General features: G+C 33.8%; 1 protein-coding gene across 2 annotated transcripts in view; it reads left to right on the top strand.

Annotated features, from left to right (window-relative positions):
* LOC150108851 (helicase ARIP4) overlaps nt 1–27352 on the top strand; it is a 619923-nt gene that overhangs the window by 381166 nt on the left and 211405 nt on the right. For both annotated transcript variants that reach the window (XM_090403746.1, XM_090403737.1), the window contains one exon: nt 12021–12264. In XM_090403746.1, coding sequence (XP_090259872.1) covers nt 12021–12264 — 244 coding nt within the window. The remainder of the gene's footprint in view (nt 1–12020; nt 12265–27352) is intronic.

The following is a 27352-nucleotide window of genomic DNA, read 5'->3' as shown; positions in this document are numbered from 1 at the left end:
GAACACTGAAAGAGCGACTAAAGTCCATAGTGCCATCCTTCGATACAATTTGTAGTTTTAGCTATACAATTGGCTGCAGAGTGTCTATGGTTCCAAGTAGAAATATTGAATAGAGGTTGTCTATAAGTGCCGTTCCTGAACTGTCGACCCCGAATATATGTACATTCGAAGTAAAGGAGAACTTGCTCGGTTTGTTCGTTATATTCGTCTAAATTAGAGAACAGATCAGCAACATCTAAAAATGTTTCTAACACTTCTTCTTCTAGTAAAAGTGCAAGGATTGTAACATTTTAATGTGTACTGCAAATGACTGATTGGATTCATATAGAATTTTAGTCCACATTCATTTACTTTGCGTATAATAGATTGTGATAAGTGGACAAAGAAGCCACCAGTTTCGACGTTTTCAAACATGGTACGGAAAGCATTCATTGCTGCTATTTCAAAATCGGTCAAAATTTTCATGGTAAAGCATGAGGAATTTTCTGCAGTAACATTTTCAGCATCTTCACATATATTTCTTCCTTTTTGCCTGGTAGAAGAGCCAGTAGACAAGGAAAAGCGACGCCTGAATGGACATTGATATTGTATAACTGATAATATATTTCTGGAACCACTTTAAATGTACCATCTACTAGCCAAAAATCATTAACTACAGGTTGATCTAGAAGAGTCTTGTGACCAATTAGTATTATACGTTCTGGATCTTCTTCCCCAGAATCATGAATAATCCATTTAGAGTACTTCTCTGGTATTTAAAAATTTTTCTTATCTGGATTTGATGGAACGTTTCCGACTGTTTTAACTTTCTATCTATTTAATCGCCTTGTCATGGAGCTCTTCTTCGGTAGCCACATTTTTAATCCATCTGATACAGTCACTAAACTGTTAGCTATAATTGCATGAACCATTGCAACCTGGATTCGACATTTTTCTTTTCATTTGATTTGCAAGTTGATGAGCTTCAGATTCAAAAGTCCTATTAACATCACAGTATTCTGAAGACTCAAGGATAATCTTGTTGTCTCTGGTATGGAGCAGCGATCAACAATGTAAAGTTCTAAACGTTGCACAATGCCAAAGAATAGTTCCGATAGCAGTTTCTCGGTGACGAACAAACTTGAATCCTTTGTAAATTATAAAATTTGACCACCTTTATTATTAACGCCGTACTCAAAATCAGCCATGGGTAAATTAAAAATAATTTTAAAAAATTAATCACTAAATTTATTACATCACACGTTATACATTAGTTGTATCATGAGTCACTAAATTAGAACTGAAGAATGTAAGACAAAAATTTACTTATATACCTTCATCCAAACAATTCTTAGAAATTCTTGAGCAGTTCATGGTGATTAACAATTGTTGATTGGTTTTACCTTAGGAAATTATTTCTTGTAAATCTGAGGTAAGTACTAATTAGGGTAGCTAATCACTACATCATTTTGAGTTTCCAACTCAACCACCTCCGTAATCCCCATGCCCAAATCTGCACTAGTGATTTACCCCTTGCTGGTTATAAATTTTGTACAATTTTTGGTAAATTTTATTTTATGTGTAATTTCTTACTTGTGTATTTTTTCCTTTTAATTTTTTTCTTAGTGTATTTTTATCTATGTGTAATTTTTTCTTTGTGTAATTTTGTCCTCGTGTAATTTTTGCAGCGCAATTTTATCCCGTGTAATTTTGTCCTGATACGCCTAGAACTATATATTCTTTATCGTCCAATGACTACAGCCCAAATTGAGCCTTTGCCTCCCTGATTTGTTGCTTCTAACCCTGTCCAATACTAGTTTGAACATTTCAATTTTGTATTGCTGTCTTGAATAAGAGCATCTGTCCATCTTGTTCTTGGTTTTCTTCTTGGTCTTTTACCAAAAATTTATTATTTATAGTTTTCTTAAGAATGTTTTCATTTTTCATGTGAAAAAAATGTCCTCCTTACTATATCATATATTTAGAAGCTAAATCTATAAAATCCAATACAAGCATCATTGTCATCAAATTCCTTATATGTATATTATTATAATAGTGCAACATGATAATTTTACATCATTACTAACTTTCTGTCAACATAGTAAATTACATTCGACAAGAAACTGTATTTTTGTTTAATTTTTTACCCAAGTGTAAGTAAACAAAGCAAACATCAGGAAATTGATATAGTAACTGCCTATGTTTACTTAGGACAAAAGTTCACAGTATGGGGAAGCTGTGAAGAAGAAATTATACATGGTATTCACCTTGGTTGGATAGCCTTTGGAAAACACCACGAAGTAGTCAAAGGAAATATCCTGGTTTGCCTTAAAAGAAAAATATTCGACAGTTGTATACTTCCGGTCATGATGTATGGAAACGAAACATGAACTTTAACTAAAAATTTGACTAACAAGTTGAGGATTACGCAGAGGAATATGGAAAGATCATTACTCAGTATTAGCGTTCTAGATAGAGACCACAATACTTGGGTCAGAGCTCAGACTTGGGTAGGAGATATTATAACCATTAAAAGATCCAAATGGAAATGGGCAGGTCATATTGTAAGAATAACACTCAAAAATAGACAAAGTTGATATCTGCATGGTGCCCCAGAGAGGGGAAGAGATCTAAAGGAAGACCAAAGAGATGGTGGGCAGGTGAGATTACAGGAATGGCTGGAACTAAGTGGCATAGAAGAGCTCAAGATAGGACTTAATGAAGAACTTTGGAGAGGTGTTCATCCAGCATAAGACAGAAAATGACTGATAATGAAGAATAAAAAACTCATCATCATCAAATTTCTGCCATGTACCCTCAGGGGGTGTATACGATACGATAGTACTACATGGAAAATTTACATCACTACTAACTTCCTATCTACAGTTTTCCTCCAAATCAGTCTGTTACCTGTCAACATTCCAACATTATCAGATCTTATATATCTATCTTCTAAGGCACTTTTTGCAGCATCGATCCACCTATATCTTGGTCTTCCTCTGGGTCTTTTTTCCTGCCATCCTGGCAGAGAACACTTGTTTCGCTAATCTATCCTCACCCATACTGTTTGAGTGACCATACCACCTGAGATTAGCTCTGCTAACACATTCCTGGATGCTGACAATGTCAAGTTCTTTCCTAATATCCTTGTTTTTAATAATATGATATTGCCATTGGTGCCATCTGTTCATGCCCCTAATCTTTCTCAGGATCCATATCTGCAGTCTCTAGTCTTTGGTGAAGTGTCTTACTCTAACCCAGCTCTCAAATCCATAAGTTAAAATTGGTTTGAACACTCTGTTGTATACAGTTAATTTAGTATTTTGACTAATTTCTCTCTTATTCCATATAAATTTATTCAGTTGACTTCCTATCATACCAGTTTTGTTGATTCTGTTGTCTATTTCCATATTTAATTTACCATCTTCACTAAAAATTGTGCCTAAGTAGCTGAAATGTTTCACTAGTTCTATAGGTTCTCCATTCACAATTTCAAGTTGATAATTTCAATGTTTCGGCCTATTTTCATTGTCTTTGTCTTGTTATTGCTGACCTTCATACCATATATATTTCAACAGTTATTCAGGGAATCTTGCAGACTTGTAGCAGATTTATTTCGAAGTATAACATCGTCTGCATAAAGCAAAGAGCTGACATAACATCTCCAATTTTGATATCAGTTTTAATACTACTTTCCTTCATAATGTGATCCATATAGATAATGAATAACATAGGGGATAATGTACATCCTTGTCTGACACCAGATTTAACATTAAACTATCTTCCTGTACTTCCTTCAATTCTAACTGCTGACTTACTACTCAAATAAAGACTAAGTATTGATTGATATAATGCTCCATTGACACCATATAACTGTAGCGTATTGAATAGCTTCTCTCTTGTTGGCACCTTGTCATATGCCTTTTCCAGATGATCTACAAAACTTAAATACTAATCTTTGTTATATTCCCATGATTTTTCAACTATTTGTCGTAAAGTGAAGATCTGATCCTGACATCCTCTATTTGTCCTGAATCCAGCTTGTTCTTCACCAAGCTTCTCTTCCACAATCCTAGTCAAGCGGTTCTCAAGTATACTTGCATATATCTTACCAGGAACACTCAGTAGGGAAATACCTCTGTAATTCTCACATTCAGTTTTATTTCCCTTTTTATATATGGGTACTATGGGAGCTCTACTCCAATCATCTGGAATTCGTCTCTCTGTCCAGGCCTTCTGAACTGTGCAGTGCAGCCACCACTGTAAGACTTTTATACCTCCATACTTCAGCATTTCTGGTCGAATATCATCTACTCCTGCTGCCTTTCTACATTTCAAGCTTTTGATGGCTTTTTCTAATTCAAGTATGGATATGTATTCCTGACTGAATGCCTGTTGAGTGTTTTTTATCACTGTGCTGTCATCACTGCTTGTTTCATTTAGCAAATTTTCAAAATAATTACTCCATACTTCAAGGTATCTTTTTTTCTTCAGTTTTCATGTCACCTTTACCATCTCTAATTCTTTAATCTCTTTCCTCCATTTCTGAGCTTCTTCAACAACCTCCAGAATATCTTGCCACCTTCTTGATATTTATTTTCTATGTTCTTACCAAGGTCTTCCCATGACTTTTGTTTAGTTAATTTTACACAGTGTTTAGCTTTCTTACATTTGTCTCTGTATTCTCTAAGAGCACAAGCTAACTTATTTGCCAGGAACTTTTGATATGCTTTCTTCTTCTCCTTCACTGCCTGTTTAACTTCCTGTATCCACCATGGAGTTGTGATTTTTCTATCCTTGCAGACAACCTCACCACATGCCTCTCTCGCTGAATCAATCAATGTTTTATTTAGGCCTTGCCACTGAATCTCAAACGTTTGATTCCAGTTCTCAAATTCTTTCATTTTTTCTTCAATAAGCTTTGTGTATTTTAGTCTACAGTTCACATCTGAGAGCTGCTCAACTATTATTTGCTTTAAAACTTTATATGTTATTCTTTTCAATATGAAATTCATGATTGGTAATCACTTCCAGTTTCAAATCCTCTGTACACCCTGTACCCTCTGGTGTCGTGCACCAGGGAGAAAACATCACTATCAACAATAACATAGTCAATGAAACTTCTTGTTCTTTTCCTCTTCTCTCCATGTGGATTTGTGCATATTTTTGTGTTGGAACATTGTGTTAGTCCATGTCCTGAGCAGAAATCTAACAAGTATTTGCCATTATTATTATTACCTTTGCACTTTTCTCCAAATTTTCCCAAAAATATTTTTGTATGTGTGACAATCATTTCCTACTCTGCTATTTAGATCCCCAACAAGGACCAACTTTTTCTTTTTAATTGTGTCAATTGCTTTCTCTAAAGGCTCAGAAAATTCCTCCACTTCTACCTTAGTAGATCCTTCTATGCTACCATCGGCACAAATAAGTCTCATTGTCCAGTTCCCCATTCTGATATTTCCTCACCTCACGCTACTTGACAATGCCCACCATTCAAGAAGATTAGACTCATATTTAGTGTTGAATACTATGGCTACGCCTTCTGTTCCTTGATTGGCATTGCCTGAATATAACATTTTGTATTTATTGCTCAGAAAGATCTCACCAGTTTTTTTTTTTTTTTTGTCTTTTTTTGTTTCAGTCCACGATTATGTCGATCTGGTATTTATCTATTTCCTCAGCAAGCTCCATTTCTTTGCCAATTTAGGCTTCTTTTTTTTGATAGTACCAATCTTGAACTCTGGTGATGTTGAATTGGGATGTGTTTCAGGATTTGTTCCAGTAGCTGACTTTTTGCCATTGGCCCTGGTTCCCTTGCGAAAACAACATGTGCTTTGTTTAATCGGGCGACTCCCAGCTGGCATAAAATTCTGTCATGTTGTACCATCATTTTATATTTTGGTTTAAGTCAATAAGAATAGAAGTTGTTCAGCTAAATCCCAAATTGCCAGTACATCCTCGTTCGTTCAGTATCTAGGTTCCTTTCCTTTAGTGTTACACTAAAGGAAAGGAACTTTTCCTTTAGTGAAACACTAAAGAAAAACTAAAGGAAAACAGAAAGGAACAAAAAAAAAAAAAAAAGAAATTTTTTTTTTTTGTTAAAAAAAAAAAAATTAAATAAATAATTAATTAAAAAAAAAACTACATCATAGCATTCATTTTAGACAAATTATGGACTCTACAACCGTGTTATAAATAAATATTTTAATTTCCCAACCTTTCGACCTTCATATTAAGGTCATCATCTGGAGTTTATACACATATATACAGAGACAAGCTGAATTACATTTCACGCAATATGCTAAAGAGACAGTGATTTGATCAACGGTTATTTTACTGGCATGTCCTCTAGTGAAAATAGAATATTAAAAAAAAAAAAAATTAAATAATTAATTAAAAAAAAACTACATCATAGCTATATTCTATTTAAGGTAACATCAGAGAAACATTCTTTCATATAGATAATTTTCTTACATTAACAATGATGTCCTAATTTAACATGACAATTGTTATATAAGATTTAAGATTCTGGATTACCTATGGTCCTATTCTTGAGAGACACTTCTAGCATGAAGTTATGAATTATCAACATGTTAGCACAAGAATATTTTAATATTTGCCAAATATTTCAGTCTGAAATTAACAGACTATCATCAGTGGCTTGATAGGAACAGGTTTTGCAAGGTGGAATACAAACAATTGATCATTCAAAAGTAGAACGAGCTGTGTAATGTTACCTTGCTAAGCACTAAAGAGAGGTAAATTTCATCAGAGTAATGAATAAATTATAGGTATTAATTCACAATTTCATACAACAATCTTAATTTATATTCAATTAAAGATAACATTAAACCAATGTAAGAACTAGAAGGTCTCAATTGAAAAAAATAAAAAAAACTTAGTTTGTTATCCGGATTAAACTTTCCCATATTTTTGACAAGGATAGGCAATCATTTCGATTCAAGTTATGGCCTTGAAGTAAGGTCTCAGCACTCTCTTTGAATAGGTGTTCGAATTTATAGTGACATCTTTGTAGAAGGCAAGTCCTGGACCAGAAAATGTTGTGGCTTGTGTCTATCCCATTTTATGCCAATCCAGACTTATTGGATTTGTTGTGAAGAATGTATGATTGATGTTCTTGTATTCTTTTTTCTTTTGAGAAATCGGACGCTCTATAGAAAAAAGAATACAAGAACATCAATCATACATTCTTCACAACAAATCCAATAAGTCTGGATTGGCATAAAATGGGATAGACACAAGCCACAACATTCTCTGGTCCAGGACTCGCCTTCTTCACAGATGTCGCTATAAATTTGAATGCCTATTCAAAGAGAGTGCTGAGACCTTACTTCAACTTCCTAACTTGAATTGAAATGATTGCCTATTCTTGTCAAAAATATGGGAAAGTTTAATCTGGATAACACACTAAGTTTTTTTTTTTTTCAATTGAGACCTAGTTCTTACATTAGTCTAATGTTATCTTTAATTGAATGTAAATTAAGATTGTTGTATGAAATTGTGAATTGATACCTATAATTTATTCATCACTCAGCTCGTTCTACTTTTGAATGATCAATTGTTTGTATTCCACCTTGTAAAAACTGTTCCTATCAAGCCACTGATGATAGTCTGTTAATTTCAGACTGAAATATTTGGCAAATATTAAAATATTCTTGTGCTAAAATGTTGATGATTCTTTACCTATGGTTCTATTTATAGTTAACTCTTAGGGGGAAAGGTTAAGTGGGTAGAATATGTGCCTTCCATATGCTTGGGATTTTTAGACCATCATTATTGTTAAGATTAGGGCAGTTGATAAGAATCCCAGAGGCCACAAATATTTTAATATTTGGCGAATATTAAAATATTCTTGTGCTAAAGTGTTGATAATTCTTTACCTATGGTTCTATTTATAGTTAACTCTTAGGGGGAAAGGTTAAGTGGGTAGAATATGTGCCTTCCATATGCTTGGGATTTTTAGACCATCATTATTGTTAAGATTAGGGCAGTTGATAAGAATCCCACAGGCTTCCTTAAATTTACATTCATACCATGATTTGGTGTGATGTAAACAACTGGTGCTTTTCCAGTCAGTTCTGTGTAAAGTGTTCAGGGAATGATCAGAAAGGCCAGCTTCACCATAGTTATTATATTTAATGTGTCGTTTATGTTCTTTTTGTGTAATAGGAATTGTGCGACCTGTTTCCCCTATATAGGGTAGATTACAGGTGCAATAAATACGGTATACTCCAGAGTGGGCCAGCGGAGGGAGTGGGTCTTTAGATTAGTTGAGTAAGCTCTTTAATTTTGCAGGAGGTTTAAAGGTGGCTTTAAGGTTGTATTTCTGTAGTATTCTGTTTATTTTATCTGATGTCCCTTTAATGTGGAATGGTTATAGTGTTATTGTAGTCTAGTTTATCTTTGTTTTTTAGTGAGGTCTTGTAGAGAATTTTGTTGATAGTATTTTGGCTGTAACCATATTTTAGGAAAGTATTGCTGATAACTTTAAATTCATCTTTAAGCACTTGTTCATTGGAGCAAATCTTCGAAGCCCTGTTTTTTTAGAGTGTTGACACCTAGTTTTTGTGTTGGGTGGTGGTGATGGTAGTAGTTTATATGTATATATTGGCCAGTATGTGTCGATTTCCAGTAAACAGTGAATGAAAGACTGTCAGAAAGAAGAAGTATATCTAGAAACGGAAGTGTGTGTTCTGCTTTTCAATCTCAATTATGAACTGTATGCTTTTGTGTTGTTTGTTTGGGTGGCTGAGGAAAGTGTCTGATGTCACTTTCCTCAATAGTGAAAACATCGTCAACGTATGTAAGCCAGACTTTGGGGTTTAAAGGAGAGGAATCTAGAACAAGTTTCTCAAAATATTCCATATAAAAGTTAGCAAATAGTGGGGAGGGATAATGGCGAGCCAAAAAAAGAAAACAAATGAAAAAAAAAAGTTTTTATATATAGCAACTTTGTAAATTTATATGAAATTTTCAGAATTAAAATCCTAAAATTAAAGTAATAGCTTTTATTGGTAAAATTCCAGTTAGAACCAAAGTGGCAAGTTCTTATCAAAGTCCATTATTATTATTATTATCTGAGACCTCCAGGGAGCCAAGGACTCATCGAGGGAGGCTATAAATTACCCAACCCAGCTATCATACCTTCCCTTAAATTCATTTACATTAGAAGCACTCACAACCCATAAGGGAAAATTATTCCACTCACTCACTCACTCACTCACTGCTCTCTGGGAGAAAAACCTAGCTCTTATCCCTTTCTTGACTGAGAACAACCACAACTTCCATGGATGCTCCCGTGTTCTCTCCCCGCCTTCCATATAACAAAAAATTTCATCATTTGAAATGCTATAACACCCATTCAAAAGTTTAGACCTCTATCATATCATCCCTCTTTCTCCTATTAACCAGATCTGTAATCCACATACTCGCAATCTGTCCTCATAATCTAAATCCCATAATTCAGATATAATCTTTGTAAAACTCTTCTTTGCACCTTTTCCACAGCTTCTTTATTCCCTTGGAACCTGGGAGACCAAATCTGCACACAGTAATCCAAGTGTGGTCTTATCAAAGCCTTATAAAGAGGCAAAATAACTTCCTTCTTCCTTACATATCAAGGTTAGCTTCAACATAACAATTATCCTCTGAGTTGTATTTGCAACTGAACTTTATGTGCCCTTTGAACTTTAAATTCTTACCCACCAACAATACACCAAGATCCCTTGCCTATTTAGTTTCTTATGGCATAACTCCACTAATATAATATGCCTCTTGAACTCGAATCACGCCAAAGTGCATAACTTTACATTTACTAACATTAAACTGACAGCCATTTTCGTTTGCCCAGATTTCCAGTCTATTCAAACAATTTTGTAATTGCTGAATATCAGTAGTATCACTGATTGCCCTGTCTATCTTCACATCATCAGCAAACAATTGCAAATCTGATGATAGACCCTGCTTGATGTCATTAATGTATAGATTGAACAATAATGGCCCAAGGACTGAACCCTGAGGTACACCACTGGTTAACTTAAATCTGGCAGATTCACACCCACTGTATACCACTTTTTGATACTTGTCTGTCAACCATCCCTTGATCTGAGTCAATAGATTATATTCCCATCCCATATTCTCCAGTTTACACAACAGCCTATCGTGTGGTATCCTATCAAATGCCTTAGAAAAATCAAATATTATCATAGTGTATCCATTCCCTTTATCCAACTTGGCCGTAACATTGTTATAAAACATGAGCAAATTGCTAAAACTTGACCTTACTTTAGTAAACCCATGCATTCTATACCCTGCAGAGTATGCAATGCTTATCTACCCATTTCTGTATGTGAGTTCTTACCGACTTCTCTAAAATCTATACTAGTACACCAGAGATACTAATAGGTCGGTAGTTAGACACATCAGTTTTTGTACCACCCTCGTGCAATGGAACTGTCATACCTTCCATTCCTGTGGTATCATTCCTTAGCTGAGATTCAAGTTATACAAATGTGTGAAAGGCCTAGCCAATTCAGCTGAACATTCCTTTAACAAACAGGCAGATATTCCATCTGTCCCTATTGACAAATTCTTATCCAGGTTATGCAAGAGCTCTTCAACCTCATTTTTATGAACTCTAACTCTTCATCCAACATGGCAGTAGCACCATGCACCATGCTACATACACCTGGTTGATATATCTTAGCAAAGTGAGCACTCATTAACTGAACAATCTCCTTGGCTTCCGACACTTGTGTACCATCTGCATTGAATAAAGTTATTCTTCCACATTCATTCTTTCTTTTGCTTGCGGAGAAATCCCTTTCTACCGCTATCATTATCCCTTGCGGCATAACGATAAAATTCTTTTGGATTGCCTTTAGTTTGCATGGCCAATTTCTTTGTATACTCCGTTTTAGCTTTTCTCACAATACTCGTTATTTTTCTGGCCTGAGCTTTATATAATTCATAACTCCTCTCATTCTTATTCTCACGATATTCTTTCCTCATCATCTTCTTCTTGTAGATCTCTAGCTTAATAAGGCTTCACATCCATTTCACTCCCAACCTATTTATTCTTCGAACTCTAGGGATACCGCCTCATTCAAGCACTTTTCCAAAGATTCCCATGCATTGCTGACATTTTTTCCATTCAGTAACTGATACCATGGGACCAAAGATAGTATTCTTCTAAGTTGATCATAATTTCCAGCTTTGTAATTCAGCATGTAGCCTGATTTAATCAGAGCTTCAATACAAGTAGATACTTCCCAAGAAAGAACAGTGTGATCACTGTCACCAATTGGTGGTAAAATAGCCATATTCTTGACAGAGATCCCTTCTGACGCTATGAACAAATCCAAAACTCTTTGACCTCAAGTTCCTTCTTTCACATGCTGCTTAAGAAAGTTATCTCGCAACAATTCAATAAATTTCTGTTCTTTCTGATCATGAGACTTTTCTTCTACCCAATCAATGTTTGGAAAATTAAAGTCACCCATAACGATCATTCGCTTGTACCCATAAGGCTAAATTGGCGATGCATTTCTTCGTCCCCTTCAACTGAGCTGCCAGGTCTGTAGCAACACCCCACCGTATATTTCATTCTGTTAACCTCTACTTCACACCAGATAGACTCAAACTAATTCTACATGGGAGATTGTTACCATCATTGTTTTCTTGTATTTCTACCTTAACTGGACTTAAGTCCAGTTAGTATTAGAAAAATATTAAGTATCAGAAAAAGAAATTTGCTATTGACTAATGCAATCTTTCACTGTGATCATCTAAACCAAAGGAATAGATGGTTTCAGTAAAATCTCAACATATTTTAGCCTCAACTGAAATATGGTTTTCCATTATTTCTTAAAAAAAAGTTTAGCTCTTCATTTTTCCAAATGGGCACATAAATATCTATTTACATGGTACTGATCATTATTGAAAAATTGCATTTGGCACTAATTATTTGAATTTTTATGTTTATTTTATTAATAAATTAATCTGATCATTTTTTAAAGGCATCTCCACTACTGACTGAATACAAACCTGGTATTGTTGAAAATAGCAACAAGATGGCAGTATTATTTGCAATTATTGAACAGTCTGTGAGTGCTGGCGATAAGCTTCTTGTTTTTAGTCAATCACTTTCAACCCTTGATTTATTGGAACAGTTTCTAGCTGTTAGAAATGTACCGTTAAGACCTGGAATAGCAGGAAGCGATACTGGTTCTGTCAGATGGCTTCGAAATAAGCATTATTTCAGTAAGTATTAAGAAAAATAAATAAAAATTGAGAAATTAAATTATAAAGAAGGTATAAATAATCATGAGTGGCATAAAAAATGAGAAAATTAATATTTTGTCTAAATTACTAATAGTTTGGTTATAAGCAGTTTAAAGATTGGAGAACAAGTTTTCAGTCAACTTTCAGTCAACTCTGAAAACTATCATCATCATTTCCTAACATGTACCATCACGGATTATGTAGATTAAAGATACAACTTGGGTAAAGGATTAAAACCAAGTATATAATTGATTTTAATCCTTTACCCAAGAAAGCAAAAACAGGAAATATATTCATGTCTGAGCTACTTGCATATAGAGGTTGGTGATATGGCTGATTTCACATCACTTGCCTTAGTATGTATTCCATAATGGAAAGGGCCACTGCCCAGACCGGTTTCGACCCTTATTGAGGTGGAACATCATGTTCAAAACCTCTGAAGTTCCAAAAACTTGGAACTGGTGACCTTTAAAAGGCCACCGTCCAGTATCTGCAAACTTCTCAGTGCCCCCAAAGAGGTCACTGACAAATTTGCAGTTCCATCTACTTTCATGGACACATACCTTGGTTTTAATATACATGAAAGATTCCAAGAAATTATATACTTGGTTTTACTCCTTTACTCAAGGAAGTAGAAACAATGTTTTGCATGTGAAATATATTCACATCTGTGAGCAAAACATTGCTTTTACTTCCTTGGGTAAAGGATTAAAACCAAGTATATAATTTCTTGATATCGTTGATGTATAGTAAAAAATTTGCAACATCTTTCTCTCATCACAGATTTTTGTTAATAAGGTCTAGCACCTTTTGGCTACTTGTATATGAGGTATATATGACTTCTGCTTTACTTCAATCTTGGTATCTCTCCTAGGTCTGGTTAGTGGCCCTTCCTGTTATTCATAGTAGCATTTTTACACATCTGAAAGGGAGTGTTTGCATTATGGGTGTCCATTAACACTTGGACACCTATAATGCAAAGCTCAACATTTTGAACTTTGCATTATGGGATACATACTAAGGCAAATGGTGTGAAGTCATTATACACAAGTAGCTCAGACATGAATATATTTCAAAACATTGTTTTTGCTTCCTTTGGTAAAAGATAAAAACCAAGGTAAAAAACTTCCAACAAGGATTATGTAGGATATGATGATAGCACCACTTAATTGAGATTACATTATTAGTGAATTCCTGTCAGCAACTTTCTTTCAAATTAATCTCTCATTTGTAAGATCTTGCATTTCATTCTTCTAAGATACAGCTAACATTAATCTACTTAGATCTTGGTCTTCCTCTAAGTCTCCTAGCATCAAACACCTTTTTAACTGACCTTTTCTCTACTTTTCTGTTGAATTAACCACATCACCTTAGATTAGTTCTGCTCACACATTCTTGAATGCTGACTCCCACCCATACCAGCTTAACTTATTCTGTTATCTATTTAAAAATCTAATTTGCCATCTTCACAAAATAGTATACATGTTATCCATGGATAATGCAATTAATGTTTTTCCATGTTTCCATCTATTTACAATAAGTCTAATCTTTAAAGGTACCCATGGCATAACTGTAAACAACAAATTACACAATAACCACAGTAATTAACTTTAATGAAAATACAGATATTTCATACTGAAAATAATGGTACATCATCAGTGTGTGGAAACAAACAAAAGAACAGAAATTCTTTTAAGATTACACTGTAGTCAGCATTCATAGTGAAGAATTTATGAAGACATGACACACGTGTTAGAATAATTAATTTACTTAATATTGAGAAAGTAACAGTTGACGTTTTGATCTTTGTATTGAAGTCATCATCAGGAAAACATACATATCTACATGACACTGCCAAAAGTACCCAACCTAACCTCTGGTAGAAAAAAAAAAGAAGAAAAAACTGAACTGTATTAAACAATTTCTAAAGTCCTCTCATATTGAGATTTTCTTCTGTTTGGGGTTGTTCTGGTTGCTATATGGGTTGAAGATTGGTCCTCCACATACTTTTGTATAGTGCAGTGTCATGTAGTTTGTAACCTGTACATATGTATGTTTTCCTGACGATGATGCAATACAGAGATCGAAGCGTTGATTGTTACTTTCTTAATGTTAAGTAAAGTAATTATTCTAACATGTGTTGTGTCTCCATATATTCTTCACTATGAAAGAACAGGAATATAAGGTACATACAACAACCAGTTTACCAATTAAAAATAGTTGCCGCAAGCTATAAATTAATATATTACTACAGGAAAAGCTGTAGTGGTAATGGATAAAACTGACTATGAGAGGAAGATAGATTGTCTTATAGGATATTTCAGCTGGAAAAACAGGATCTATAGACAGGTTGAAGGCATTGCCACGAGTAGCCCTCTGTCTCCACCTTTGGCAGACTTTTTGAACCGTCTGGTAGATATCTTGTTCTCGTCCATTCATCCCCAAACCTCTCTTTGGTTTTATTACATCAGTGATGTTTTTGCTGTTTAGCCTTATTTTGAAAATAAACTTACCACTTTCCTATAATGGGTCAATAGCCTTCATCTACACATTCAGTTCACCGCAGAAAAAGAAAATGCGGTAGTTTACCATTCTTGGACATTCTTCTTATTCACATGGCCTTCGGTACTTTGTCAACCAGTGTTTAATGAAAACCTACCCTTACTGGCAGATACATTCATAAAAAGTGTGTTCCAATCCCATATATTTCTGGTATCTCTGAACCTCAGTGTGTTCAGAGGAAGACATATCACCTTATTCCCACATATTTTCCTGTCAACAAAATTTCTCATCTGTTACTATCTACAAAAGACAAATTGTCACCTCTATCATTAGCTGATGTTTATCAGATATCTTGTAATGTAATTCTACAACTTTGGGCAGACAGGCCATTCTGTGGAAAAAAGAATTAATGAACATCAGTATTACATGGAATAAAGAAAACCTCAAAAGCCTAGTCTGGAACAGTATAGTATTGACACTAAACACATCATGCAGTGGGATGAAGCTCATCTTCTCCTTAGAACCAGTTTTAAATATGAACGCCTTTTCAAAGAAAGTTTGCGAAGCCCTGTTACATTGGATTAACATGAATCAGAACAGTTGTCTCTCCCAAAGGTTTGGGAGATTCTCATTTTATGTAGACTTCAAAAATAGTTTTATTAATAGTATTTATTAATATATTAATTTCTACCTTACGGCAACTGTTTTTAATTGCTAAACCGGTTGTTATATGTACCTTGTATTCCTGTTTCTTTGATTTGCTTGTTTCTAAGCACTGATGATGTACTGTTAATTTCAGTACAAAATATCTGTACTTTCATTAAAGATAATTACTGTGGTTATTATGTAATTTGTTGTTTATCTCTTTGCAATGTAATAATTATTATTGAAATATTGCATTTTGATATCCATATATTACTAAGCAAATTTTTATAGTATTGTTTGCTCTAGTGAAAGTTAATTGTATAACATCATTAGCATAAAGAACTTAGTTCAGCATCTTCAGTTTTGATACTAGGTTTAATGCTAAGTTCCATCATAATTCAGACCATATAGCTTATGATGAACAGCAGTGAAGATTGTGGACATTGTTATATGCAAGATAACAATGTCTGATTTTACATCAAACTATCTTTCAATTCTAATTGTTCACTTGCAACTTATGTATACATTATATATTGCTATATATATTATAAAGATATAAGCTAACCTTTTTATGTTATAGAGCACCCTTGGATCAGAATGTGTCTTTTTACTGCAACGGTTTAAACATTTGTATGTACTGGGGTGAAGTAAGGCCTTACTGATTGCTTCCTATGCTGTTTTTGTTTCAATAAAAGATATGTTATCGTCAGCTCATTCCTGATACTATGTTTTGACATTCATATTATTTTTAAATGGACAAGACAAATTTGTTTCCGCAATACAAACGTATGTATGTCTTAGTTCATTTGTTCTGGAATACCCTCAGGGGATGTATAGGATATTTTGACAGTACAACATTAAAAAGTTAATAACTAACTTCCTATGAATAATTTCCCTTCAAATTAATAGGTTAAGACTTCACTATTATTAGATCTCATATTTCTATCTTCTGTATTTCTATATAGCTTAAAGAAATACCTTAGGGCATTCCTTTAAGGGATATCGATCTACTTAGATTTTGCTCTTCTTCTGGGTCTTTTTCCTGCCATCCTGGCAAAAAAAAAAACACTTGTTTTGCTAGTTTAAGTGATCATACTGCTTGAAATTAACTCTGCTCACACATTCCTAAATGCTCACAATATCATGTACTTTCCTAATATCCTCATTTTTAATATGATACTGCCATTGATGCCATCTCTTCACTTCTATAATCTTTCTCAGAATTCTCTTATCTATATTCTCAAGCCTTTGATCAAGCTTTATTTCTAACCCAGCACTCAGATCTATATGTTAAAATTGGTTTGAACTCAGCTAGTTTAAGGTGCTGAGTAATTTCTCTCTTATTCCCTATGCATTTATTCAAGCGATTTCCAGGTGAGCAACGTTTCCAGTAAGCAAGGCAGTAAGCTCACACTAGGCATTGAAATTTATCTCCCATACTTAAGGACATTCACAGGCATCCATGCCTAAGGATTCAAACCCACAGCTTATTGATTGGAGAATGAATACATTAAGGGATTGCTGTGTGTTTGTGTGCATGTTTGTTTACATACACACTCATTATGTGAATCATATCTGTATTCCCAAACAAGCTGGTGTTTTAAAATCTGCTATGACATAGATGTTTGTTGCTAACTTTAGGCAGTCAGTGGTCTTCATTCTTGGTAATTGCACATTCATGTGATCCATCATCTCATATCAGAAAATGCCAAACATAGAATTCCCTGTTTTTGATCTTTTCTGGTACAAAAGTTCATTTATCCCATTCTGTCATGTACATTTGCTGTCTCTTTCACTTTTCAAATTCTGGTACCCCCTTTGACTTCCATCCAATTACTAAACAGTTATGTCTTCTTACTCTGATGAGCTTCTCTTTTCCAGTTCCCATAATCAAACTGGAAGAGACCATTGCAAATTGTCTGTTTACCTACCAGAACACCAGATTATCCTCACTATACTCTTAACCTTTCCTTACCCAGTTTCCTTCCAAGTATGTTGTACATGTTGGCTTTGAATATTCTGTCCTTTGACAATTATAGTGTTAAGTAGAATTACCTCCTTTATCCAAGTGTGAGCAAACAAAGTTTGCGCCTGAAAGTGTCTTCAGGACTGGGGTAAGGTGGTACAACACCAGGGCAACTCATTGCAAAGGTGGAGCAAGCTACCAACACTCCTCAACACTCCTATCTCAGTATCTCCTATAATGCAAAACACATCTTGCGGATATGTCTAATGAAGGGCCACTACCCAGACTAGTTTCGACCTTTATTGAGGTCTCTTCAGGGGGAGCCAGGCCCAGGTGGAGATACCAGGCAGAAGCATTTACAAGTCATCTCTACCTACAGGATTTGCCAAATGGTGTGCCACCCTTTTTTAATAAATTACTCTGGATTTAGAGAAAGATGTTGAAAGTTTATTTTTCACTTGGTTAGAGTATAATAAAATTAGTTTAATCCTTTATCCAAGTGTGAGCAAACAAAGTTTGCGCCAAAGTTGGTAGCTTGCTCCACCTTTGCAACGAGTTGTCCTGGTGTTGTACCACCTTACCCCAGTCCTGAAGATACTTTCAGGCGCAAACTTTGTTTGCTCACACTTGGATAAAGGATTAAACTAATTTTATTATACTCTAACCAAGTGAAAAATAAACTTTCAACATAGAATTACCTCCACAATTTCTAATGGTCATGCTGCTGTTTTCCTTATCTCAATCCAAACCTTGGTCCTGCACTAATTGTAGCAGTGAAAAGAGAAAAAAAAAATCCACCACACTTGGTGCCATCATAAACATGTACCTTATGCTCCTTTTACATCAAAAAGACATCAGAAGAATCTTGAATAGCAAATATACCAACAAGCCTTCTGATCTTAATGCCCCCCCCCCCCATCAGGAAACACATGCAATTGCTAGTTGCTTACAACAAAAATCAATCCTCCTCATTTATTCACTCTACTATATATGCTAGCTCTGAAACAGCTTTTCTTGTAAAGTTTCTCTCTGACTGGTTGACAGGGGGGGGGGGAAGAAAAAATATATATATATAATCATTAGTTTTTTTTTTTTTTTTTTTTCTGAGAGAGAGAGAGAGAAGAAGTGAAAAACCTTCAAAAACCTCCCTCCAAACATGGAAGCACCGTTGTAGTATAGGATATATATATATATATATATATATATATATAGTGTCGTCCCCTTTATAGTTATTATCAGATCATCCCAAAAGTAATGTCGTTGTCGTTTTTAGCATTAAATTTTGAAAGGATATAAAAAATCACTTGCTAATTTAATCAAGTATATATTCTCCATTTGAATCAATAATGCGCTTTCAATGTTGCGAAAGCTTCATAATGCCATTTTTCTAGAATTCAGGAGGTTTGGAGGCAGAGAAGTTGAATAGGCTTAATTGCAGTGTCTCTAAGGTGTGTGTGTGTGTTACTGCACACCGTATTGTTTTTCAATAATGAAATGTTGCAAACTTCGAAATAAGTGGTAATCTGAAGATGCAAGATCAGGAGAATACGGAGAATGTGAAAGCTTTTCCCACACCTGTAACAAGCTGAGTTCCTCAATCTTGATACAGGTGATTCTTGCACTATGAAGGTGTGCATTATCATGGTGAAAAACAACACCCTTTTGATTGACTAGAGAATGCCTTTTTTTTTTTTTCTGTTTTTCATTCAATCGATCAAGTTGTTCACAGTATACTTCAGGTTGTGATTGTTTGGTTTTGTGGCAAGAGTTCAAAGCATGTAATACCAGCCAACTGTATCCCAACAAACGCTTAACAAAACCTTCTGAGAGTAAAGTCTTGTTTTGGCTGAGATTTAGCCTTTTCCCCTGAATGAACCCACTGCCTTCAGTGTTTATCTTTCTTGTAAAATATCCACTTTTCATCACTGGTGACTACACAACTCAAAAAGTGAGATTGAACCTCTCGAGAATGAAAAGCAGTGCAGATGTTGCGCTTTCTTCAATTGTTGTTCATGAGGAACCTACTTGCCGAGCTTAAACACTATTCCAAGTTCTTGGAGTAGTGTCTAAACTTATCAGTTTTGCGCTAAATCTTCAACAGTTGTATTGGCATTTCTTGCAGTAACAGCTTCCAGCATATCATTATTGAGAGAGACAGGGCACCAAGAACAAGGGGAGTCTTTTAAGTTAAAGTCCCCTTGTCGAAATTTTTGGAACCATCACTGGCACTTTCGCACATTCAAAACATTATCACCATACACTTCTTGCACATTTTTTTACAGTGTTAGCAGCATTGTTGCCTTTTTTGAATTCTGAAAGAATTATAAAAAAAGGTGAAATAATTCCATGAGAAAATGAACACATTCAAATTGCATGTATAGTGAGGGATGGTTGTACAGGTTTAAGCAGTGTCCTGTTACCAGGCACATCGTAATTCGTAGACACACATGCGCGCACGCTGTCATTTGTCCAGGCTGCAGAAGACTGTAAAAGTTTCCAAGAAATTCTTCATGATAACAATTATCAGCAGAACAAGTGCATAATGCAGATGAGACTGGCTTGTTTTGGTGAATGTTGCTCATATCAGCTTTTGCACATGGCATCGAACAAGATCTATCAGCCTGATATAACAAAGTAAAGAGCAGGTGATTATTTTGTGTTGTGCCAATGCTGCTGAAGCCCACAGATGCAACCCCCCCCCCCCATGATTTCAACCGTGAGCAAGTACTCACGGATGACATGAATAAGCATTATAAATATTTAACACATTTGTATAGAGGCCAGAAAAATGCATGGATAACAAAACACATATTCCAGGAATGGTTTGCAAATCATTTTATACCTGAAGTAATCAGGCATAACAAACCAGTAACTACTCCTGTGATCTTATTATTAAATAATAGTCTGGCACATCCAGAAATCAAAACTTTTACCTGCAGAAATATTTCTGCCATCCAACTATAGTGCCATTATTCAACCAGCAGATCATTGAATAATTAGAAGCTGGAAATATTGTACAGAAAGAATAATTTAAGAAACCATATATGTTTTGAAGGGACACTCCAGGAATTTCATGAAAAATATACAGTAAAGGCAGCAATATAGGCAATAACAAGTTCATGGTAGAGCAAAGCAGGCTGCACACTAAAGCATGTCTAAAATAGAATTTGGCCCCTTTTTTCCATGTTTGATTCAGAAGATGATAGCAAGCAATTTGAGAGTTTTAAAGAAAAAGAGATTTACAAATAACAAAAACAAGAATTACTTGTGATCTGGAAATACTGCTCAAGAAGGAGACAACTGGATGCAGAATGATGACATTGCACCTAGTGCACGAACTCTTACCGATGAAGAGTTTATTGAATTTTTGGCTAACACTAATCCACTACCAGAAAGCCCAAAGAGAAAAGCCAAGATGATGAACATTCTGAAGACAAAATTTAACTTGAAGAGAACAAAACCATTTGGAAAAATTGATGACATTTTTGTAGAAAAGAAACTCATTTTTATGCTTCAAGAGTTGATGACTCTACAAAAGTTTCAGTCCAGTATTATCCAGGCTAAAAGATCCTGGAGGAAGCAATTAACACTTCTGGAACTTTTTCCAAAATCATCCAATTCCATAACTATTTAAGATTCTCCAGCAAGAGACAGAGACTTGTAACTGCCTGCTGCATATTACAAAACATGTTTTTTGTTTGTTTGTTTTTAGTTTATGAAATGTGTAAAATATGAAATTTATAAAATTATAGTTTCTTTATCTGTCACCTTTTTTTTTTTTGGTAGTGTTTAAATATTTATGATGCTTATTCTGTTCTTTACAACTCATGAGCAAGAAATAATTTTATTGTTGATGGGTTGCCAATTTAATATGCAGCTGTTTATATGCTTCATATTTCTTTAAATACAAGCATTTTGAATCGAGTTTAAAACATGAAAAACAACATAAAGAAAAGAATGATTACATATAACATGGACTTTTTTTTTAAGTACTCGGGCCTCCAATCAGCAGTGTAGGGTTTCTTAAACTTCTCTGATCTGCCTCTAGCAGAAATGAGTTTGCTATTTACTAATCTGACTAATTTTGTTCAGAAGGAAGAGCACACAACAAAAACACTAAACTATAAGCAATTTGTCATGCTTTTATTGTTAGTCAATAATTAGTTCCTCCAGAAATCTTGCTAGCGAGTAATGCCCGTGACAAGCAGTTACCTGCTTATCATTGAAAGTTTTTTCACTTGGTCATACTATAAATTAAAGATGCCAAAAAATTATATTCTTGGTTTCATTTTTTATCCAAGTGTAAGAACACAAAAGTTTGCATCTGAAGTAACTTCACGACCAGGCTACTTGTATGTAGAGGCTGATGACTTCACATCAGTTTCCTTAGGCACATATCCTTATGGACATGTATAATGCTATACATTATGGTGGGAAGTTACTTCATGTGCAAACGTTTGCTTACACTTGGTTAAAGGTTGAAACCAAGTATATAATTTCTTGGCACTTAAACTTAGAGTATAACCAAGTGAAAAAACTTTCAACAATTAGCTCTAATCTAGAATATTTTAGTAATAAGGTGGGACATCTTTTGACTACTTGTATATGGGAAATATATGACTTCTTCATTACTTCAACCTTGGTATCTCTTCTGGATTTGGCTCCCACTGATGATATTTAATAATGCTTGTCATTGGGTTTGCTTTCTTCCTGGAAGGTAGAGAGGCTCTACAGTGGTGGGTTTTTGCTTGTCACTGGATGGAACCACTGCTGAGTTTCCTGTCATGGAGTGATTCAGGTCAGTAGTAATGAGTTTATTAGTGATCCTTTATTATCACTGAGTGAGATTTACAGTGATCTTGTAGATCACTCAGAGTTTTTAGAGAGGTATCCCTGGACTTAAACATACCTCAATAAAGGTCGAAGCTGTCTGGGTAGTGGCCCTTCCCATAATGCATAGTATTATACATGCCCTTAAGGATATGTGCCTTGCATTATGGTATACTAAGGCAGTTGATGCGAAGTCATTAACTTCTGTATACAAGTGGCCGTAAAGTTACTTAATTCACAAACTTTGTTTGCTTACACTTGGATAAAGCATGAAACCAAGAATATAATTTCTTGGCACCTTCACTGAACTATCTGAGATCAAAGAAACCTCAAGGAGGGAATGTAAAAAATCAATTCCATTTATTATTATCCACACAAAGGTATAACAGAAAAGACATCTACACTAAAAAGTATGCCAAAAGCTATTAACATTATTTACGAACATTGTGATTGCATTTTAATCAAACTGATAAATATTAATTTGGGAAGATATTACCACAACCTGCAAAATTGTTAGTACAGAATTTATCTTTTAATCACTGGGAAACAAGAAATGAAACACAATTAAAATTTTATAAAGTCGTGGTGATAATAACAGTGTTATATAGTTCATAAAGTTGGATAGAAAGAGAGAAGAAAAAAAAGATGAAAATAGAATATAAGCAGCTGAAATGAAATTTCTTGAAGCAGTTAAAGGATGTATAAGAATGGATAGAATATGGTGAAATAAGGAAGGAATTACAAACATAGCTGATAAATAATACAAGAACACCAAAATAATTGGAGAGAACATGTGCAATGAATGAAAAAAAAGGCTACTAAAGGAAGTAATCAAATATAATACTGATAGGAAAAGAGATATAGGAAGACTTAGGAAGAGAATGAAAGTATAGTCCTTTAGATGTCAAAACACGTTTTTAGCCTATATCTTGAAAGGAGAAGAATTACTGCGCTTCATTAGCCTAAAAAAAAAAAGTTGTTCATAAAACTATAGACAAATACTGCCAAAATGAAAACAAATCAGCCATTGAATAAAAGGAGCATAACAAATACTCACTCATTCCCCAAATGTAACAGTTATACACACATGATAATTTTCATCTGTGCTCTAAGTCCAAGAGCAAAAAAATTTCCCAGAACAGAAGAAAATTTTTGCTTTCATGGGCTGCCATTACTAGAAGCATTGCACTATACTGATAAATACTATTGATGCCTTAAGCATCTTAGTATTTTCCCATATTAGTATCTCTTTAAAACTCACAATGTGACGAGAGGAAAGGGTATTTATCTCTAATGATGAAGTCAAAAGAAAATGAATAAATATTTTCTTCGAAAATTGCTGAATAGAAATACAATCCTGTTTAAATTAGATGTGACATTACTCCATGTCACATCTAATTTAAACAGGATTGTATTTCCATTCAGCAATTTTCGAAGAAAATATTTATTTATTTTTTGACTTCATCATTAGAGGGAAACAATGATTTAACATTGTATAGAAGGCTTTACAGGTATAATTTTCTTATATTACAAAACAAACAGGGAAACAATTTATTTCAAATGTATTTATTGTAAATACGTTTTGAATTTAAATGTGCCCTTAAATAAATACAAAACAAAGGAGAGTGCATACCAACATATATTTTAATGATCATCCTAAAAGAGCCAGTTAATTATACATTTCACTACATACCTTTTATTATTATTACTGCAATTCTCCTGGAATCAAAGACTCATCAAGGGAGAAGTTTTTACAATAGACCTCTTTAGAAGGGTAGCCATCTGTACCAATTTACCTGGGACAGTTCAAATCCTTTTCTTTGTCCCAGAGTGTGTATGAAAATGCTAGATTTTGTGAACTGGATAATGTGAGCAAGGCATTAAAAAAAATAAAATAAAGGTAAATCAATTTTGTAAACTAGGATGATTTATAATAAAATATTAATTTCTGTTTTGAGCTATTAGGATTCTGTTTTCAATTGTTACATTTCAGAACTAGACACCTTATGAAAGTATGTCATGATCACCCTCTTAGTTATACTTAATCATTCTTCATTAGAATATAACAGGACTCTAATTATCATTATCAATAGCACTGTTTATCATTAAAAATACAAACTATATATAATATACATTTTATTTAGCTAAATAATACACATATGCTAAAAGAAATTATAAAGGAAATAAAGATGGGACTTTTTTTTTATTATTTATTAACGCATTATTGAATGACAAACAGCTCTGATGAGATCAAGCTGTATACCCATGTGTCCTGCACTGCCCCACCACACTACATGCACATACACACACAGAGAGATATATTAGACAAAATGAATGGACATTATAAAATTATTATTATGTCCATTTGTTGTGAATTTCTAAAGTTGTTCATCTTACTGCTTGGAGTCCACAGATCCATCATGGAAGGTCAACTCTGCTTATATCCCTTCCATCTTAAATCTATTCACACTCTAATTCCACTCGTGCATCATTCACTCTCCAAGTAAAAAAAACATTTATTATTCTTATTCAGTGCATCTTCTAGGAATGCCGTAGTTCTTATAACTTCCCCTAGTTCTGCTATTTGAAAAATCTGTCTCCATTCAATAAATACCTCTCAACAGCTTAAGCATTGAAATTGTATATTCTTTACACTCATACCTCTACATTATTGTTTCCCAAAACTTAATGTTGCTTAATGTTTTTCTTGCATTATGTTGATAGAATTGTTAATCAGTAAGTAAATAATTAAATACGTTATTAATCTTATTTGAAGTTGCACTGATGTGTCAAATGAAATGCTATTGTATAGAAATTTTTAAATTAAAATACTCAAAGATTCAAAAGATATATTTCGGTGATTACACCACATTTTTTTTTTATTATTCAATTATATAAAACACTGAAATAATAGTTCCCGACAAGTTTCGTAAATCGTAGGATTTCCATCTTCAGGGGGTAAATAGTATAACTTAAAGTTTAAACAAGAGAATTAATAAATACAAATCATAACTGTCAAAAGATATATTTCGGTGATCACCCCATTTTTTTTATTATTCAGTTATATAAAACACTGAAATAATAGTTCCCGACAAGTTTCGTAAATCGTAGGATTTACATCTTCAGGGGATAAATATTAATTAATTCTCTTGTTTAAACTTTAAGTTATACTATTTACCTTTACCCCCTGAAGATGTAAATCCTACGATTTACGAAACTTGTCAGGAACTATTATTGCAGTGTTTTATATAACTGAATAATAAAAAAATGTGGTGTAATCACCGAAATATATCTTTTGAATCAATTAGCCACAGAAGTCTACACCTGCAATTATTCAAAGATTTTTTTAAACAATAGATGTAATATCAGGAAATTCCATACGAATAAATCAATTAGCATAAGATAAAACAAATACCATGGATTACATTGAGCATTTTTGGACATTTTATAAACAATTATGTTCCTTTGAAACTTTGAAAAAAAATTATGGAATTAAGTCTCTCTTAGCCTGGAATGAATACATACTATAATAATACATAGAATATTAATCAAGACTTGTCATGGTTACATCTAAAAATTATATTTTTAAAAACAGCAGTTGCATTTTTTTTTTTTTTTTTTTACATTCTACTAGCATTTTTTTTCTCTTTGTTCCACATAAGCAAATATAGCATGGTGCAGTAGGTCATTGTCATCTGTTTCTCTTGTGAATGCTGTATGGAGTATAAAGTAGTCTTATATTTATCTGTCACTTCAATTATCAGAATGGCAAGTTCTGATAATTGAAGTACAATTACATGGTGCTCTACTAGAAGTCAGTTGACATGCAAGGGTCAAACTGACGCTTCAATTAATTGAAGCGTCAGTTTGACAGTATATCAGATAAATGGTAGATACTATATTTTCTTTTTCAAAGATATGCCGATGTGTGTCTTCTGTGATTTTCTGGGGGAGCTTTTAAAATTCGTCCATTCATACATGAAACTCTGAAACAGTACATGGTATAATGCAGAAAATTAATGGCAATCAGATGTGGAAGGTTTTATATCATGCATTATTTTTAAAAGTTTATGCTTAATGTTCTTATGTATGTAAACTTATATTATTAATAATTAATTTTCTTTGGTTATCAACAGATAAATTTGTCTTACATTACATTCTGCTTACATCGAATAGTGATGCCATCAAACTATGTAAGCATGGTTTGATTGTCCATTTAGAAAGATATATATATATATATATATATATATATAAAATGATATATTTTGTGACTTGCACTGATGTCTCAGTTACAGGCGAACATTAATTGGGCTGACAGTTCAATGTAAAAAATAAATAAGATAAAAGTAGAAAAAAAAACTATAATGGGTAATCACTCATCAATTTGATAACCACACTATTTTAATAAAAGCTTGCAGGATACACTAGTGTCCTTCAAACAAAAAAATGATTATTTTGTGAAATAACTAGATGCCATATGAAGGTACTAGATGTTTCAACTTGATCAGGTTTAATACTTGTTACAGGGTTTAATGGTATTTGATGTTATCTGAACAGTGATGTCCAATTTTGTTAATGATGCAAAATTTCAAAGAACAGTAAGAAAGGTTTCTGAAACAGAATCTCTGCATAATGATTTGAACATTCTAATACTATTGGAGATGATGAAGAATGTTTTTCCAATGCGACCAAATGCAAAAACGAATGCATTGTGGACTAATATTGTTGCAAACTGTGGTGTATATATATGTATGTGTGTATGATGGAATTTTGTTGTAATTACAGGATGGAACTAGAAAGATCTGTGATTGTTAATGGACAAGGAGTTGAAATTGACAGACCATGTTACTGAAGTAAAATCATAATAACAGATGTCAATGAGAACTAACTTTTAGGAAATAAAAACCTTATTCTCTCTCTCCTCTCCAACTTTGATAATGGCACATTTTGACTAGTACATGTTAGATGAAATAAACACTGATTTATTGATTAGAAACTAATCTGGCATAAATTTTTGAATGTACACTATCAGAACCTTAATTGAGTGTCATTTTCAGACTGTATAATCAGCTTGATGTTCTTAATCTAAAACAGTGTACTCAAATAACATTTAAAAATTGAACC

Source organism: Typopeltis vanoorti, chromosome 2 (assembly GCF_054136105.1).
Source record: "Typopeltis vanoorti isolate ZY-2024b chromosome 2, IOZ_Tvanoo_1.0, whole genome shotgun sequence".
Lineage (NCBI taxonomy): Eukaryota > Metazoa > Arthropoda > Arachnida > Uropygi > Thelyphonidae > Typopeltis > Typopeltis vanoorti.
This window is presented reverse-complemented; position numbering and strand designations above follow the sequence as displayed.